Below are 19381 nucleotides of genomic sequence, written 5' to 3' on the forward strand. Positions count from 1 at the left end.
CTGACCAAGATAAGTAGGATTAAATTTAGATTGCTCTGAGTGATGGTTTTTCTTCGTTTTTTATTTTAAGAAAGGGGTTATAGTTATTTCAAGTCTTTAATTATATTTCAATTTGAAATTTAAATTTTACTAAAAGAAAAAAGAAAGAAGTCACTCCCAAAAATGAAATTTACAATCTAGGAAATATGTAAAGCCCTATGGATTAGCACATTTATATTCTAAATTAAATCTCACAAAATAATGTGTAAAAAATTTTTATTCTAAACAATTCAGTCATGGATAGGGGATTGATACAAGAATACACAAATAGATCAATTTTCAGAATAGAAACAAACCCTCCTGAATGTAAGACTTTATTATTTCAAAACATAGCTTTTCAGTTGGAGAAAAGATTAGATCCATACATCTCAAATGTACCAAAAGTAAATTCCAGAAGCACGAAAAACTTAATTTAAGAGATGAAACCAATGCAATTACTGGAATAGTAAACATTTGTTTGATTTTTAGTATGATAAAGAAGTTCCTAAGCATAAAAATTATGCAGGGAAAAACACTTAAATATTTGATGTCAAGAAAAGTTTTTAAGGGGGCGCCTGGGTGGCTCAGTTGGTTAAGTGTCCAATTTCAGCTCAGGTCATGATCTCGTGCTTTGTGAGTTCAAGCCCCATGTCAGGTTCTGTGCTGACAGCTCAGAGCCTGGAGTCTACTTCAGACCTGTGTCTCCCTCTCTCTCTGCTCCTCCTCTGCTCATGCCCTGTATCTGCCTCTCTCAAAAATAAATTAAAAAAAAAATTTTTTTTAAGTTTTTAATGTCAAAAACCTAAATAAAAATTTAAACATAAATGGAAAAAATATTGACAATATTTATGACAGAGTTAATATTTTTACGTATGAAGGTCTTTTGCAAAGCTACTTAAAAACATAAACCTCCTGGGACACCTGGGTGGCTCAGTTGGTTGAGTGTCTGACTTAGGTTCAGGTCATGATATTGCAGTTCACGAGTTCAAGCCCCACATTGAGCTCTGTGCTGACAGCTCAGAGCCTGGAGCCTGCTTTGGATTCTGTGCTTCCCTCTCTCTCTGCCCCTCCCCCACTCATGCTGTCTCTCTCTTTCTCTATTTCTCTCTCTCAAAATAGACATTAAAAAAAGTGTGTGTGTGTATATGTGTGTGTGTGTGTGTGTGTGTGTGTGTGTATGTATGTATATATCTCCTAATGGTAATATGGGCCAAGATAATAAACTAGAGATCCAAAAAAGAAAGATTATGGAATATATCATAATAGAAAAAATGTTTTAAATATTTTTATTTAAACATAAATATTTTAAATTTTATGTTTAATCATGAAATGTTTTCACGTGTCACCAATTTAAAAAATTTACACTAAAACCATTAGATACCATGTCTGCCCATCAAATTGGCAACAGTTTTATAAATTATAATATCCAGGCTTACTGGTGGTGAATGCAACAGAATGCTTACACCCTGTTGGTGGGCGTATTAACTGAATCCTCTAGAAAACAATTAGGCTTGAAAATAGTTTCAAGATACTGAAAATATTCATTCTTTTTGGACCATAATTATACACTTAGAAATTTTCCCTAAGGAACTCATTGAACAATTATACAATGATACATGTCCGTGGTATATGATAATACTATTTATGTTTTTTTTTATTTTTTAAAAATTTTTTAAGTAGGCTCCATACCTAATGTAGGACTCAAACTCATGACCCTGAGATCAAGAGTCACATGCTCCAACTGAGCCAGCCAGGCACCCCTGAGATTACTATAACAGAATAACCAAACATTGGAAATAAACGCGTATCCAAAAAACAGGAGACAGTTAACTAAATTATGGTAACTTCAGCAATAACCTGTAGAAAGCCCTTAAAAATAATTTTTAAAGAATACTTAATGTTTAATATTTAATGTTTGGAGACATACATGGAAAGAGATCATATATTTTCCATTTTTTTATAATATATATAAAGCCAATTTTCTTCAAAAGACTGAAAGGAAATAATATAATTTTAACACTTTCTCTAGTATACAGCTACTATAGTGACTTATTTAGTTTACTTCCTTATAATTTGATATATTTTAAATTTTTTCTATAATTAGTATTAAAACATGTGGTTTTTAATATATGCATATATGATTTTACTGCACCTGTTTCAAAGCTTTGGCTTTATTAAATTCTTTCTCTGATCTGTCATTGAAAAGGTTTAGTTCATTTATTTTGGTCATGAGGGACTGTTTTTCACCACAATTTTTACTATGTGACTTCTTGATAAAATAAAGATCGTTCTGTAAAAAGGGGGAAAAGGTACATAAATACATATTTTAAATAGCATTAAGCACATACTATTAAGCATATCTTACATTAAATTATATGCTCCATTGAATATTTATGATAATTGGGTTTTTAAATCTCACTCTTCACATTCTAATGTTTCCAATATAATATACATGGATATATTCACGCAGAAACATTTTCATTTTATCACCTATTGATTTTATTGATTTGGCTTAGGTTCTAATTCTGGGAAACAGTATGTATGGTTCAACCTGAATTACTGAATGATTGCCATTTATGGGTAGAAATATGAGGAGGAAGTTCATTATTTGATTCAACCCAAGTCACAAAAGGTATAAACCTTAACAGTCTAAACACCATAGGGTCTTGTTAACAGCACAAGCTCTAGAATCAGATGGCCTCAATTACACATTAGTCATCTGACCCTGGTGGGTAATCTCTTCCTCAGTTTCCTCATCTCTAAAATAGAGATGGTAACAATACCTACTTCCCTAGGCTACTGTGAAGATTAAAGATGTTACTGTCGACGGGTATATACAACAGTGTTTGACGCAAAGAAATGTCATGTATTATTACTATTATTTAATTACATGTATAATCACATCTTGCTAGAGAGAAAAATGTTAGAAAAGATCTAATTCCAGTAGATGCTTAACTGTGTCACACATTCCCAGATACCAGCTTACTGTTTTTATAACAGTTTGCATCTCTCCACTCACCCAGAGCTCAGAACAAGGTTAGTGCTCTCAGTCCTGTCTGGGCATCTAAAGCAAAAACATTCTAGTTTCAAGATGTAGTTCTATTTCTCTCTCCCTCTGTCTTTTTCTTTCTCTTCCTCTCTCCCTCCTTCCTATGCCTTTCTCATTACCTATATTTCTCTGAGAAATCAAAACCGAAGATTGTAGGGGTATCTGGGTGGCTCAGTCAGTTAAGCTTCTGACTTTGGCTCAGGTCAAGATCTCACAGCTTGTGAGTTTGTGCCCCATGTTGGGCTCTGCGCTGACAGCTCAGAGCCTGGAGCCAGCTTCAAATTCTGTGTCTCCCTCTCTCTCTGCCCCTCCCCCACTCACATTCTGTCTCACTCTCAAAAAAAATTTTTTTTTAAATGCCTAAGATTGTAGTAAGACAGTAAGAATTTTTTTATAAACATGTCATTTCATAAAATTAACTTTTAGAATGAAAAACTTTTAACTGAAGGTGATTTTCCACCAGAAGGACTTTGTTTCTATTATGCAAAAGAGTGGATGGAGTGGGATGGGAGAAGTAATGCACAATGACTTCACAATGTCATGCTACTATTTAGAAGAGCAAACCTTCATTAGAAGGCTAACTAGCTTTAATATCTTTAAAAATTCATTTCCACCATCAACAATAGCCAAATTAGGGAAAGAGTCCATATGTCCATCAACTGATGAATGTATAAAGAAGATGTGGTAGATATAGACAATGCAATATTACTCAGTGATCAAAAAGAATGAAATCTTGCCATTTGCAACAATACGGATGGAAGTAGAATGTATTATGCTAAGTGAAATGAGTCAATCAGAGAAGGACAAATAACATGATTTCACTAATATGTGGAATTTAAGAAACACAACAGATGAGCACAATAGAGGAAAGGACGGAAAAATAAGATAAAAACAGAGAGGGAGGCAAACCATAAGACTCTTAAATACAGAGAAACAAACTGAGGGTTGCTGGAGGGGTGTTGGGTGGGGGGATGAGCTAAGTGGGTAATGGGCATTAAGGAGGACACTTGTTGGGATGAGCACTGGGTGTTATACGTAAGTGATGAATCACTGGGTTCTACTCCTGAAATCATTACTATACTATATATTAACTAAAAAATATATTAAAATAAATATTTATTTGTTTGTTTGTTTGTTTGTTTTACAAAATAAGAGCTCACTTTCACCTTGGTAGCCCTAAAGGAATTCAGAGCAATTCTTTTTATAACCACTAGAGGACACTCAACACAAGCATTTCAAATTGTAAATGACAAATTCTTTGGGGTTCTCATCCCATTCAGATCCATGATCTCACTCCTTCACTCTTACTTTCCAGTTAAATTTTAACATAGGTTTTACATTACATAGGTTCCCTTAATACAGGTTTTATATGACCATAAACATTAAAATACTGAAAGGTGAAGAACATTTTTACCTTATTAACAAAATAGTCATTCAAAATATTGTTACCAAGTAAATATATGAATAACAACAACAGATGACCCATAAAGGGTCATTTCAGTGATAAAGGGCAATCAAGTAATCTGGAAAAAACAAAATCAAAAATGGAATTTATCAATGTTTTAAATCATGGTACTATTTAAGAGTATTTTGATGGACCAGGGATCACATCCTAGCTCTCCATATACTAGTTGTATAACCATGGACAATTTACTTAATCTGTCACACAAATAATAATATGTCCCTCACAAGACACTGATAAAGATTAAATGAAATGCTAAAGACATGTAATATACTTGGAATATATTAAATGCATAATCAATGGTAATGTTATATTCTCTCTCATAGTCAGTATAGAAACATGAACATTAGTTCATACGTTTGTTATATATGCAGGTAACTTGGCAATCATCCTATCCAAAGTAAAGTCTTAGGAACATGTTGACTTAAAACAGAGTAACTAATGACTAGGATATTTAAAGCATCAAAAGTATTTTGACTAAGTTACATGAAGCTTTTTGATCTGTGTTTCCAAAAGGCCAAATGTAGATTTTTTCTCTTCCAATGTCTTTTTAAGTTCAACAATTTTTGCTTCAAGAGCTTGTTTTTCTTCAGAATTAATTTCTCCTTTTAATCGTGACATTCGGCGTTCCACTTGTTGAATGTAAAAATCCTATTACATAATTTAAAAAAAGATAGTAAAGACAAACAAAGTTAAAACGATTTCTACAAATGTAAAAACACAATAAACTCTTTCTTATAAGTTTAGTCTTAGGTGTCATCATTTACTAAAGTCACTTTAATCCTTCAATAATTTATAATATAAAATCCTTCTTAACTCTAAGCGGAGAAATAGCAAACTATTCTTCAATAACCAAGATACATAATAGTGACATAGAAGTAATCTTCTGAAAATATAAGAAGTCAGCTAGGAAGGTATTTCCCCTACTACTAGGATGGAACTGCAGTAAATACACTAGATTTACAAGGACATGGATTTTCGAGGGTCCATTTTCTAAGGGATACACAAAAGGAGTCACGAATTGTTAGCCACAAATGGCTCAAATTTAACGAACTTCCAATGAAGTATTATTTTCTTAAATAATATTTTAGCACCTTTAATTTTGAGAAACTAAGAATACATTAGACAGGGAAATTAAGATGTAGAGAGGGGTCATATTAAGGCTTCATGAGACAGAACCTATGAATAGAACAAATAAGAAAAACTTTTAAAATACTTTTAAACTATCAGTCTAGGGGTCGGGGTGGGATGTCTATGTTTGCACAGCTAAGACTCAATTTTTCCAGGTCTCATATATCTCACTCCTTGTTTTATTTCAGTCCAGGCCCGGTTGCCCTATGTTCCTTTAAAGCATGGCTGTCCCTCACTAGAGTTGTCTATCCTCTTACCAGTTTATTTCAAATCAAGAAAAAAAATTGTTTTTAAGGCTCCCTTACCCTACTACTGACCAAACATGAAACCCCATCTTCAGCATCCATCTATCCCTCCAAGAGTGCTTTCAAAATCTTTGTTTTTTTTCAGGACACTGCAGTATCCTGACCACCACAACTATAACAAATCAATATGGAAGATATTAATAAGAGTATCATTTACCTGACTGTACATAATTTCTTGCTGCTTCAAGGTTTCAAAATCCAGTTTATGTAACTGATGGTTGAGGTGCTTTAGAGAGGAACGAGTTCCTTCAATTTCTGATAAGACAGCTTTTTCTTTCATTGTCTCAGTCTGTAATTCCTGAACTTTCTTAAATAGCACATCTTTCATTATGTTCAATTGAACTTGCACTTCCTGATGATAAGAATAATAGTGATCAATGAAATTATAATACTTTGAAAGGTTTTATTATACGAACATTATAATTTTGGAGGTCACAAATTAACCCCCCAACATTTAGCCCTTCAGAATATAAAAATGCCCTTCCCACAATTTCAGTACATCTCCAACATTTCTTGTAGTCTACTCTATTCTAGTAGATAGAATAGCAGTTTTCTATCCCCACATCATTCACTTTGATCTATCATCTTTAATTCTACCCCATGTCACTCTGACCTTGGAACTTGGCTATTTCACTGGTTTCCTTAGAAAATAAAATAGGGGTGCCTGGGTGGCTCAGTCAGTTAAGCATCCAACTCTTGATTTCAGCTCAGGTCATGATTCCATTGTTTGTAGGATCAAGCTCCAGGTTGGGCTCTGTGGTGACAGCATGGAACCTGCTTGTGATTCTCTCTGTGCCTCACTCTCTGCCCCTCCGCCACTCACACTCTCTCAAAATAAATGAACATTAAAAAAAGAAAGAAAGAAAAGAATATATACTGCTGAAACACAGCCTGTAAGTTCACAAAAGTTGCTGAAGTCTTGAGAGTGTTACAGGGAAGAAATCACATCACTCAATCTCCCACCTTCTTCTGGACACTATCCAGTGGTGAGCAGGTAAATATTTAACCACCACCACCAGCTTTCCAGCAGATGGGAGATTAGGGGGAAAAAGCTGATTTTCACTGTATAAGTATTCCCAATCTGGCCAATTTCAAGCTACTGACACGATTCTACTAAATGCAGAGTTGGGATGTGATATGCAGTAGCAGATTATTATGTAGCATTTCTCCTGTACAGAGGTTACACCATACACTGTAAATGGAAGTAACCTTAAACTTAAGAGTATAAACAGATAATAGTAAAATGTAGTAAAATAATTTGGAAGTGATGAGTGCTCAGTACTGATTACTTTGTTTTTAATATTATGTATTTAATTATAAGTCTATATAATTTAATTTTTAATAATAGCTATGTTTAGCAGCTGACTTGCAAAATTCCAGAAAATATAATTATCAACTCTTGTGAGCTGGTAAGAGCTGGCCCAACACACTACTGGCACTACCCCTTACTCACACCTTGCCTCCAGTTGGCCTCCCCACATGTGCAGCCTTCTAGGAAACAGAAACCAGTCCCTGATTCCCACTGCTCATTTCTCAAGAGGCAGATTTGTCTTGACCTCAAGGCTTCATGACCATGTGTTCAAGGCTTCAAATAGGTCTCCCATGCCAACATCTGTTGAAAGTTATCATTTTATTTTTTTAAGATTTTATTCTTAAGTAACCTCTACACCCAACATGGGGTGTTACAACCCTGAGATCAAGAGTGCATGCTCTACTGACTGGGCCAGCCAGGTGCCCTGAAAGTTATCATTTTAAAATGTTGAAATAATTTCCCTCTGTGCTCTTACAGCCAGATAAGCATATTTCCCTTTGGCAACAAATGAACTTCAATATGGAAAAAAAAGAAAAATCTGTGATTGGCACATTAAATTTTCACAAAGAAATATAATCTAATATAATCTTATACAATTCACTTTTATATAATAGACAATTTTTATTAGTTTTAACTCCTTCCCAAAGATTGCCTGGCATTTTAAAGTCAGTGCTTGGTGGTTAATAACATAGTACATCTCCAAAGAAAGGATTTTTCCAAAGAACTACAAAACTCAAGACTATGAATATAACTCTGCTACAGCACAAGCAGCACACATACACTGCCAATCCTATGTTGTTTTCTAATGTAGCTAATTTCAACAATGTCACTCATTTTTAAAATTTTTTTTTAACTTTTATTCAGTTTTGTGAGACAGAGATAGAGCGTGAATGGGGGAGGGGCAGAGAGAAAGGGAGACACAGAATCTGAAGCAGGCTCCAGGCTCCGAGCTGTCAGCTGAGAGCCCGACGTGGGGCTGGAACCCACGAATGGTGAGATCATGACCTGAGCCCAAGTCGGACGTTCAACCGACTGACCCACCCAGGTGCCCCTACAATGTAATTCCTTTTTTTTTTTTTTTTTTCAACGTTTATTTATTTTTGGGACAGAGAGAGACAGAGCATGAACGGGAGAGGGGCAGAGAGAGAGGGAGACACAGAATCGGAAACAGGCTCCAGGCTCTGAGCCATCAGCCCAGAGCCCGACGCAGGGCTCGAACTCACAGACCGCGAGATCGTGACCCGGCTGAAGTCGGACGCTTAACCGACTGCGCCACCCAGGCGCCCCAATGTAATTCCTTTTTAATGTCATCATCAAAAGTCCTATTTCATATGAATTTCAGTCTTTACAGATTTCTAGTAAGTTCTAATATAGTCCCATCTCATGGACAACTGAAAATCATTCTCTTAGGAGAAAAAAAAAAAAAAAAAACCACATACACACAAAAAACATAACTTTTTAAAAATAATGTTGTGTGATTTGGACTCAAATACTGCTCAAGTCCATATTGATGCATGACTTCGTTATTCAGAAATTTAAATATACAACAGCATACTGCAGAAGCTGGATTGTATCTAAATATAAGTGAAACCATACTGGATATGTAGCAAATGGGGGATTTTTGCCATGATCTTCAGCTGCCCCTCAAAGAAGGCAAAAAAGCAGGAAGTAGTGCAAATTGTGTCAGGTCACAGAAGTCACTTTGAAGTTTTCAAAGAGGAAATGGTGAACCAGCCTTTTCCAGTTCCTCAAAATTGGCCTAAATGCTACCAAGATGTCAAAGAGATTTCAATAGAGTTAGTAAAGTAAAGCACTTAAGAGCCCATTTACTAATAAATGGTGCCAGACTGTCAGAGACATTAAATGATAAAGAAATACAGGCAATAAACGTAGACCACTGGGGGGGGGGGGTGGAATATGATCACAAACAAACAAAACAAAAAAATGACAGCCTACTGTAAAGGTGGAAATCAATTGTAAAACAGGCATTTTTCCAGGTACGTTTACAATATAAGAACATACATATGAATGACAAGCAGAGCCGTGGACACACTAGGCATTGGGAAGGGATGAGATCCAAGGTAGAGGGGCTACCTGTAACCTTCAAAAGAAGACATCCATATTAATGCTTAACGTGAAGCTAAAGGAGAATTAGAAGCTTTAAGAGAAGGTCAGAAACCTCTTTAGAAAGCCACACATAAAAAGAGGTCTAACAACTCAAAATTCTGATTACAAATTACAAATGGGATCACAACAGAAAGCAGACCCTCTTAAAAGACCTCCTATCCCATAATCGCAAGGGTCATTCACTATTGCTAAATGTATTGTGACTCTTTAAAAACTGAAAGTAAACCTTACCTTTATACTTTTTTCCTCCTCCCTTAGCATATCTTCCAAATTGGTAGCTTTCTCTTCTACAGACATAGTTTTCTCAGTTATCTGCTTTAATTTTTTCTTTACAATCTGATTATGATTTTTAATTTTGTGTAACCTGGAGAGAGTTTATGAAGAAAAAATAGAAAACATGTCTAAAAATTAATACAAACAAACAAGGAATAGTTTATCTTCATATAACTTGAAGGTTTCTTTTGCCATAAACCTTTCTATTACCTTTATGTAAACCCTATATACTTATTAAATACATATTTAATAAGCCACAAAAATATTATTCCTAAGCCTTTATGATGAAAAACCCAGGAAAATTTATTTTCACGTTTAATAATTTAGTAGCTATAATTTTTCAGTTATTTAACAAAAACTTAAATATTTAATAATTTTTCTAGAAGTAGTCAAAAACTATAAACATATTTAAATATCTTTTTTCTTACCTTGCTGTTTCTTCATGAATGTCCTTCTTTACTTTGGAAATATTTTTCCTCAGAGCTTCTAAATCACTAGAACTTCTATTCACAGTGGCTTTTAAAGAATCCAGCTATTTATTAGTTAACAGACAGAAATGATATATATTTATTTTACATCTTATAAGGTAATTTCTTTTTTGAGAAGTTCTGTTCTGAACATATTAATTTTTAACCTACATCATACCCATAAACACAATAACGATGTTTCTGTAATACATATTAACAGTTTTTCTTTTTGATCTGATATTACATTTTCAATGACTTATTGTATGATACTGGCAAATTACAGAGTCCCACATAGATGTGTGACAGGTACAAAGAGCAAAAGCTTCACAGTATTGGATTTGGCAATGATTAATTGTATATGACAGGCAACAAAAGATAGACAAATTGGATTTCATCAAAATTAAAAGCTTCTGTGCACCAAAAGACAGTATCAACAGAGTTAAAATGCAGTCCACAGAGTGGAGAAAATACTTGCAAAATCATATACCTGCTAAGGGATTAATATCTAGAATATATAGAAAATTTCTAAAACTCATCAACAACAACAAAAATAAACTGATTCAAAAATGAGCAAAGGATTTTAATAGACATTTCTCCAAAAAAGATATACTAGTGGCCAATAAGCTCATGAAAAGATGTTCAACATCATCTATCACTAAGAAAATGCATGTCAAATACAATGAAATCCCACCTCACACTCTTCCATGAGGATGACTGTCGCCAAAAAAAGAAAATAGCAAGTGGTGGTGAGAATATGGAGAAATTAGAACCTTCGTGCACTGTTAGTGGGAATGTAAAATGGTACAGCCACTATGGAAAACACTATGGTGGTCCCTTAAAAAACCAGAAACATAATTACCATAATTGCCATCCAGAAATTCTGAGATAATTGCACACCCATGTTCATAGCAGCATTATCCATAATAGCTAAAACATGGCAGCAACCCAAGTGTCCACTGACAGATAAACGGGTAAGCCAAATGTGGTCCACACATACAATGGAATAGGAGTCAGCCTTAAAAAGTAAGAAAACCTTGACATATGCTACAATATGGATGAACCTTGAGGACACCATGCTAAGTAAAATAAATGAAATAAGCCGTCACAAAAAGATAAATACTGTCTGATTCATGTGAAGTTAACTTAGAGTAGTCTCCTAGAGACAGAAAGCAAAATGGTAGTTGCTAGGAGCTGGGAAGAGGGGGGAATGGGGAGTTACTGTTTAATAAGTACAGGGTTTCAGTTTTACAAGAAGAAAAGAATTATGGAGATGGATGATGGTGATGGTTGGATGACATTAGGAATGCATTTAACACCACTGAACTGCATGCTGGGAAATGATTAAGATGGTAAACTGTAGGGGCGCCAGGGTGGCTCAGTCAGTTAAGCACCTGACTTCGGCTCAGGTCATGATCTCACAGCTTGTACTGACAGCTCAGAGCCTGGAGACTGCTTTGGATTCTGTGTCTCCCCCCCCCCCCAAATAAATATTTTTTTAAAAAGATGGTAAACTGTATGTTATGTGTACTTTAACAAAATTTTAAAACTTGGAGAGAAAAAAATGATTGAAGTACTAATGCATGCTATATAACATGGATGAACCTTGAAAAAATTATTTCAGTAAAAGAGTCCAGACATAAAGTGCTCTGTATGATATGGTTTCATTTATATGAAATGTCCAAAATAGGCAAATCCATGGAGACAGAAAGTAGATTATTAGTTTCCAGGGCTGGGTAGGTGGAGGGAAGCAGAGTGATTGCTAGTGGGCAAAAGGTTTCTTTTTGAAAGAAAAAGACAGTCTAAAATTAGATAGTGGTAATGGTTGCACATCCTATGAAATATTAAAAACCACTAAATTACATACTTCAAAAGGGTAAGTTATTATATATGAATTGTATCTCAATAAACAAATTATGAACAAATGAATGAATGAATCCCTGCATTCTTTTCTGCAATTTAAAAATTTTTAAGAATGAACTATTAGCAATGACATTTAATTTAGGCAAGAAATTTGCTTATTTTACTATTTTAGTATCTTAAGTAATTATTCTTTTTTTGGACAATAAAACATCTTTCCTTCTTTATCAGAAATAAAAAGTATAACAACTTATAGAATGAAATGCTCTACAATATTCCAGTTTCCTGACTAAACAGCAGTAACTTCAGCTAATGTGACTTCAAGACACAAATTTCATAAAAATTCCTTTGTTGCTAACACTCCCTATGGAACATCTAGTTGGGCATGTGTGCCTGCGAAAGAAGAAATGAACAAAGCAGGAAAAGTTTTGTTCTCTGTTCAAGGTATTTTACCCCTACACTGTCTCACTACCAGACTGAAATATTATCCCTTCTCAAGGTGAGAAGCTGAACTTAAGCAAATAGCTCCACCTACTCTGAGTTAAAACCACCATACATATGTAGCACTGGACATGTTATATGTCCACTTCAGGTCATCACTACAATATTCACCTTCACATCTGCCCCTTTGGAAGTTATAATTATGGTTTCCAGTCTAGACCCCTCAGGAGCATTTTGCCTCAAGTCACCTACAAAACACCACGTGTGACAGGCAAGGTGTGTGCTATACAACTCCAGGGGGACCCCTTCATCCCACATGTGATATGACTGGCCCTCCTGTTGCCTTCACCAAACAGGGCGCCATTGGAATACCCAAAAAGTTCCACAACGTGAAGGGACATAAGACAAAGAACTAGAAGGCAGTTCCTTAATCGAAGGAGAGCCTTTAAGCTTAGTTTTATAGTAATTTGTCATAAACACACAAACCAGTCTTATTAGTTAACATACCTCATCCTTCAGCTGATTTCTATTAGTTTCATGACGCTGATACTCCATTCTACATTTTAAAACTTTCCGATCAGCAACAGAAATTCTTTTCTCATACTCTGTGTTATTTCCAATCTCACTTTCCAAAAACTTGATCTTTTCTTTAACCAAATTTTCTTTTTCTCTTATTTCCTGCTTTATCCTTGCTAATGCCTAAGATTAAAAATATGTTAAATATATGTTTAATATGATGAACAAAACAAACAAAAAGGAAATGAGTTATTATTTTTCTATTAAACCAAATTCAGTATTTTATCAAAAATTCTTAGGACAATATTTTCTTTAAAGAGTCTATTTTTAGAGGCCCCAGGGAGGCTCAGCTGGTTAAGCATCTGACTTCACCTCAGGTCATGGTCTCCCAGTTCATGGGTCTAGGCCCCACATTAGTCTCTGTGCTGACAGCTCAGAGCCTGGAGCCCACTTCAGATGCTATGTCTCCCTCTCTCTCTGCCCCCCTCCCCCCCCCCCCCCCCCCCGCCTGCCACTTGCACTCTGTCTCTCTCTCAAAAATAAATAAAACATTTAAAAATGTATAAAAAAAAGGTCTATTTTTATATGAATAAAAACAAAATATTAATAGGCTATACATCAGTATCTATAAGCTCATATTTTTAAGGATTTCTTTCTCTTTAATCTGGTACTTGGCTAAAGAGATGAGAAAAATATCAATCTTTTATCAACAAAAGGTGACATCTAAAAAAACATAACACTGTTGAATATTTCTACATAGAAAGTTGGATTCCAATGGTTTTTCCACATATTTCACAGGACTAGTTTTTTTTTTTTTTTCATCTTTTGAGAATAACATTTTAGTTATTGGTTTCAATAAGAATACCTTCACTCAAGACCTTTGGTCTTAGGAATACAAAATAAACAGAATATACAAAGTAGTAACTGAGATGTGAACAAAGCACCATGGGAACAAAGAGATGATGAAGTCTACCTGAGAAGAATTATCAAAAGGCATTACCTAAGAGGCTTCTTTTAAGTCAGACCTAAAAAAATAAATGGATATGCATAAATTCTCTAATGTGGTTAAGGTGTAGGGTGGGAAGGCAGGCATAGAATGGGCATATATTAAGAAGGGGCAGGTACAGATGAAAGGAATGAGGCTGGAAAGGTAGAGGTTAGGACCCAACTGTGAATAAATTCAATTTTCCAATTGCCATGTTAAAAAGCTTCAATTTTTTAAAAAATTTTGTGTTTTTTTTCGAGAGAGAGAGCCCAAGTGGGGGAGGAGTCAGGGGCGGTGGTGGAGAGAGAGAGAGAGAGAGAGAGAGAGAGAGAGAGAGAGAGAGAGTCTTAAGCAGGCTCCATGCTCACCACGGAGCCTAATGCAGGGTTCAATCCCACAACCCTGGGATCATGACCTGAGATGAAGTCAAGAATTGGATGCTGGACCAACTGAGCCACCAGGCATCCCCCAAGAGGTTCAATTTTTAAGCAATGCGAAACAAAGAAGATTTTAGAGCTGAGGAATAAAAAAGCCATCTATGGTTTTTACAAGTGATGTTGACAGCAATATATTGAATGAATTGGAGGGAGAAGGAAAATTTACTCTAAAATGTATTTCTTTCAAGTTTTCCCAAATGGGGTCCCACCAAACAACTAATCACAGAAAATCAGGTTGGGGGAGGGTATGTGAAATCATATAATTTCAGAGGGTATCTGAAATCAATAAATTTTAGAAATGCGGCAGGTAATATTGTACATATTAGCATATTAAGTGGATATATATCTGAAATGTACTACATTTTTAAAAAATCTTTAATTTATTTAGTCTAGTATTCCGATATGTTTTCTATAACAATTAACATTATATAATGTAGCGTTCTATAGATCTGCTGTGTTTATTCAACCAAAGACGGGTCAAAACTTCCTAAGTTCATATATGTCAAATGACCATTCGAGAATTTTCTGCCTTATATTGATTTTTCTACCATTTAATCAGATATTCTAACACCTACTTCAACATTCACATTTTTTAACAGTGTTATCTACTCACAGTTAAGTTTATGTAGGTGATGCTGATAAGTACAGTAATGTCCCAAAATTTCTACACTGGAATAAAAGCATAACAGAAAAATATTTTTCCTTTTCTAAATGATGTAAAAGTTTATTTTAAGAAGCCAATTTCAGGGGAGTCTGGGTGGCTCAGTTAAGCATCCAACTCTTCATTTCATCTCAGGTAGCGATCTCATGGTTCATGAGATGGAGTCCCATGTCAGCCTCCACACTGACAGCCCTGAGCCTGCTTAGGATTCTCTCTCTCCCTCGCTCTCTGCCCCTCCCCTACTCTCAAGCACGCTTTCTCCCTCCCTTTCTCTCTCAAAATAAATAAGTAAACTTAAAAAAAAAAAAGCCAATTTCAGGTTCATAGGTTCATAGACTCAGACTCCTGCCAAGAAGACACTAAGAAGGCAGGAACTGTTTTGGAGGAAGAGGAACAAGAGATTAAATCCTCTAGCGGTATGAACTGGCTTTCACTGGCTCACCAGAACTGACTGACACATCTCTTTTCAACTCTGTTGAGCAGAGTCACGTTGGTATGGAAGTAGTTTCACCACAGAAATCAGAAATGCTACAAATGGGGAGCCAGTTGTTAAACACTCAGAAGCAAACCCCTACCTATGGAGCCACTTCTTAGCATCCTCCCTATTCTCTTACAATACAGACAACCAGGAGATGTCAATAAGGAACCAATATGAATATGACCAGAGACCAGCTGTGTATTTTGCCAAATCAGCAGGCTGAGTCAATTTAGCTGTGGGGTTGTAAGAGAATGCAGTTCTATTGCACATAGATCTGCAGTCTTGGATCTATCACATTTGATTTACAAAGAGGAAGCAGTCAGGACTTGATGCTTAAAACCAAGATTAGCATTAAGAATTAAGTGGAACTCATAGTCAAAACTGGTTCTCCCTTGTCCCTCCAAAGAAGGCATAGGCCACTTTGTTGATAATGTTGGTCACTTACAGACATTTAAAATAAAATGTTTACATTTAAGTCACATATAACAAGTAAACCTCATACAGATATGAGAATTCCAAACTTCCAGTGACCTGAGCCGCTTGCCAAATGCCTTTCCATGTAGATTTAGAATGGAAGTTAAAACATCTTCTCATCTGCTTTCTTTCCTCCTCAATTCCTTCTCCTTCCCAACTTTCCCTAATCTTCCCATTTTTACTCACCCCTATTTTGTTCCTTAATGATTTTCAAAAAAACTTCTAAATTAACCTCTGAAAATAGCAAAAGATAACACTAGGTCTATGTTTAATCAGTGTGTATTCCTTCCCTTCCATGCTTCTAACCTATTATGGGTGCCTCACTTTCAAAAGTGAAAGCTTTATCACAGTTTAGGTTTCTTTCCTGACTCTCCCTTTTTGTTTCTTGACTATCCATGAAGCTCATTTCCCTACACCAGTAATTACTACCAAATAGCACATACGTTAAATTCAAAACACTGTGGATAACCATGTGTAAGGCAGAGCATTGGCTTTACTGCACCAACATTATCTATTGACTTTCTCTTGTTCCACATTTCAGAGATGGCAGGATCCAGTCTTCAGCATCATTATACCATAAGTAAATAATCTTCATAAAATCACATATCTAAATGGAAAGAGTTAAGCTTGGAAAACATTTACCAAAACTATTAAACCCTGCTACAAAAGTGACTTTCAAATAGCAATGTGAGTTACATTTGAAATGAATGGGTTAAATACAAAAGAGAGTAATACAGTTGAACATTGCAAGGACCAAACAACTACTTTACCAAGGCACAGTTATCAATGTCTCGATCTCTCTTCTGCATCTGTTCTATTGTGTTCTCCCACTGTTTAATGAGTTCTTGTCTTTCATTATGAATTTTACGAAAATCTTGTGCTGCTTTATCCAATTCTAACTGTCAAATACAGAGCAAATAACATTTTTGTGAATTTAAGTGCTTTTGCATACATCCCTTTGACAATTAAGAAATAAAAATACTCACTAAACTAACCTGTGCACTTAGAGTCTCTGTAAGTTCGTTGTCAAGTACCTTTCTTTTCTGATGACATTCCAAAGTCAGTCTTTCTAATTGCAACGTCAGTGCCTATGATGTAGTTACATGTAAAAATATTCATAATTGTTGTTTGATTCACTTAAAACCTATTAGCATGTCTTACATTAAGTATTATTATATTATAGATACACATTTATTTGCCATCTAAAACAACTACGAAATAATTCATACATTTCCTTTTAATTCCAAAGGGTTGCAATGAAAACTAAATTGTTTCTAAAAAGACTTTTAATACTTTTTAGTTAGAAAAAACATTAACAATTTGTCATTTAAAATAATGCATTTTGTATCATATCTATTAGAAAATAGCATGTTTCATAATACAAAAGTATTAACAGATTTAATTACAAGTAGATTTTAAGTAATGGTTATAATAATATATTAAGTAATCAATAACACTATAGTCTCAAATCAGCAAACACTATGTTAAATTCAAACCATTATTTAGATAAAAGTAGTTAAAATATTTATACAACATTTTAGTAAAAAACTTTCTTCTCTGAAATACTTTTGAGAATTCTTCTCAATCAGAATTGAGTCTGTGGATTCCTAAATGGTCAGAGGGTTTCAGAGGATCTATAAAACTCTCAGTAAAATTTTGTAACTATTTGAGTACAGTCATTTTTCTAAAGAGAGGATCCTTGGCTTATTAGATTGTCAAAGGAGTCTCTGACTCAAAAAAGTTTAAGAACTACTGCTTTAAAATTATAAATCTAATTTCGGTAAAAAGGATCACATACTACAGATTCAGAGAAAACCTAACATTACAATTTATAATTTCTCACCCTAATTTTATTATCATCTTGTTGTGCGTACTTCTGAAGAATGAGGGCATCACTATCTTTATGAGCTGATTCTTCTAACCAGGCTTCCAAGGCTTGCTGGTCCCAGTTCATCTGACATTTCAAACTATCCAATTTTTGAGTAGTTTTAAATATGTTAGTCTAATTTCCAAAGAAAAGGGTTAGGGAGAGATTACAAAATATTATTTACTATACAAACTAAAATAAAACATTACATACTATAGAACATATTAAAAAGGAAAGAAGAAATCCTGTTCTTACCACCACATATGTGTGTGTGTGTGTGTGTGTGTGTGTGTGTGTAACATACCATATTTAATCATGTAACCATCACATTTATATTTAATTCTTTAGTTATAAAATAGAAGGGAGAAGATTATAAAAGATGAGAATCATAGTTGAGCCATAGGTTGTTTAAAAAGGCTTTAGGGAAACTCCCCCAGAGCAATCTCTAATATTAGTCACTCCACCAAATCTGAATAAAAATAATGTACTTGATATGCTAACTCAAGCCTGAGACAAGTCCCCTACAGCTCCAATCAGATTGCTGCCACTAAGAGGTTGTATGGAAATTTTAGAAGTACTTCTAATTGAAATAAATATAGTTGTTAAGGAGATAAAAATGTTTCTGTAAATGTATTCATTTAACAAATCTAGATCCACAAAACAAATCAATATGCAAACAAGTACAAATTAATATAGTAAAATATGTATGCATACATATACATATATATGTGTTTATATATATGTATAAATATATATATATATGCTTATGTAAAGAGAAGAATCAAATTTGGAAAGAACGTCCAAATCAGGTAACTAAAAATGAAGGAAAAGAGAAAAAGAGTTTACAGTAGCTTAATATTAGAGTCATAGGCTGGTAAATTAATATGAAAGGTAAAAATTTTGAATTAAAAATGAAAATATTAAAAGTAATTTTTAATGTGGCCCTTAAAAATATATGAATAAATTATGCCTAGTATCATATGATACTTATGAATAAATGATGCTTAGTATTGCATAGTAGATAGCCAGTATGGTACTCTGCACATGGTATAGCTCAATGACTATTTGGCAAATGAATAGTAGGAAAATAAGTGCAACATTCTATCATTGTTTCATTCAAATGACAACTCCGCAAGCCTTTCATTGTCCAAAAAACAATGTTTTTTGTAAATGTCAGGAAACTAATGAATGCCCTTCCCATACAGAAAAGAAAGAAAAGAAAAGAAAAGAAAAGAAAAGAAAAGAAAAGAAAAGAAAAGAAAAGAAAAGAAAAGAAAAGAAAATCAGTGTTTGCTAGTGAGGGAAAAAAGAACTAATAGCACAAAATTTTAAGTAACATTTCAACACATACTTCCTTATCACTTTTCTTCTCTTGTATTGAAGCCATTTCATTTTGTAGTCGTTGGATTTCATCCTTCACTCGTCCCAGTTCTCTCTCAGCAATGATCTTAAAATGCTCTTCACTTTCAATCTCATGCTCTCTTGCTTTACAAAGAGACTACAGAATAATTTACAAGATAG

At 34.5% G+C, this 19381-nt stretch overlaps 1 protein-coding gene across 1 annotated transcript in view; it reads right to left on the minus strand.

Annotated features, from left to right (window-relative positions):
• CCDC39 (coiled-coil domain 39 molecular ruler complex subunit) overlaps positions 1-19381 on the minus strand; it is a 46293-nt gene that overhangs the window by 16800 nt on the left and 10112 nt on the right. The window contains exons 3-12 of the mRNA XM_025913877.2: positions 19212-19358; positions 17837-17995; positions 16989-17081; positions 16764-16892; positions 12950-13141; positions 10106-10209; positions 9636-9768; positions 6123-6317; positions 5016-5180; positions 2171-2308 (exon numbers count right to left, since the gene is read on the minus strand). Of these exons, the coding sequence (XP_025769662.1) occupies positions 2171-2308; positions 5016-5180; positions 6123-6317; positions 9636-9768; positions 10106-10209; positions 12950-13141; positions 16764-16892; positions 16989-17081; positions 17837-17995; positions 19212-19358 (1455 nt within the window). The remainder of the gene's footprint in view (positions 1-2170; positions 2309-5015; positions 5181-6122; positions 6318-9635; positions 9769-10105; positions 10210-12949; positions 13142-16763; positions 16893-16988; positions 17082-17836; positions 17996-19211; positions 19359-19381) is intronic.

Source organism: Puma concolor, chromosome C2 (genome assembly GCF_028749965.1).
Source record: "Puma concolor isolate L17-30 chromosome C2, mPumCon1.1.hap2, whole genome shotgun sequence".
Classification (NCBI taxonomy): Eukaryota; Metazoa; Chordata; class Mammalia; order Carnivora; family Felidae; genus Puma; species Puma concolor.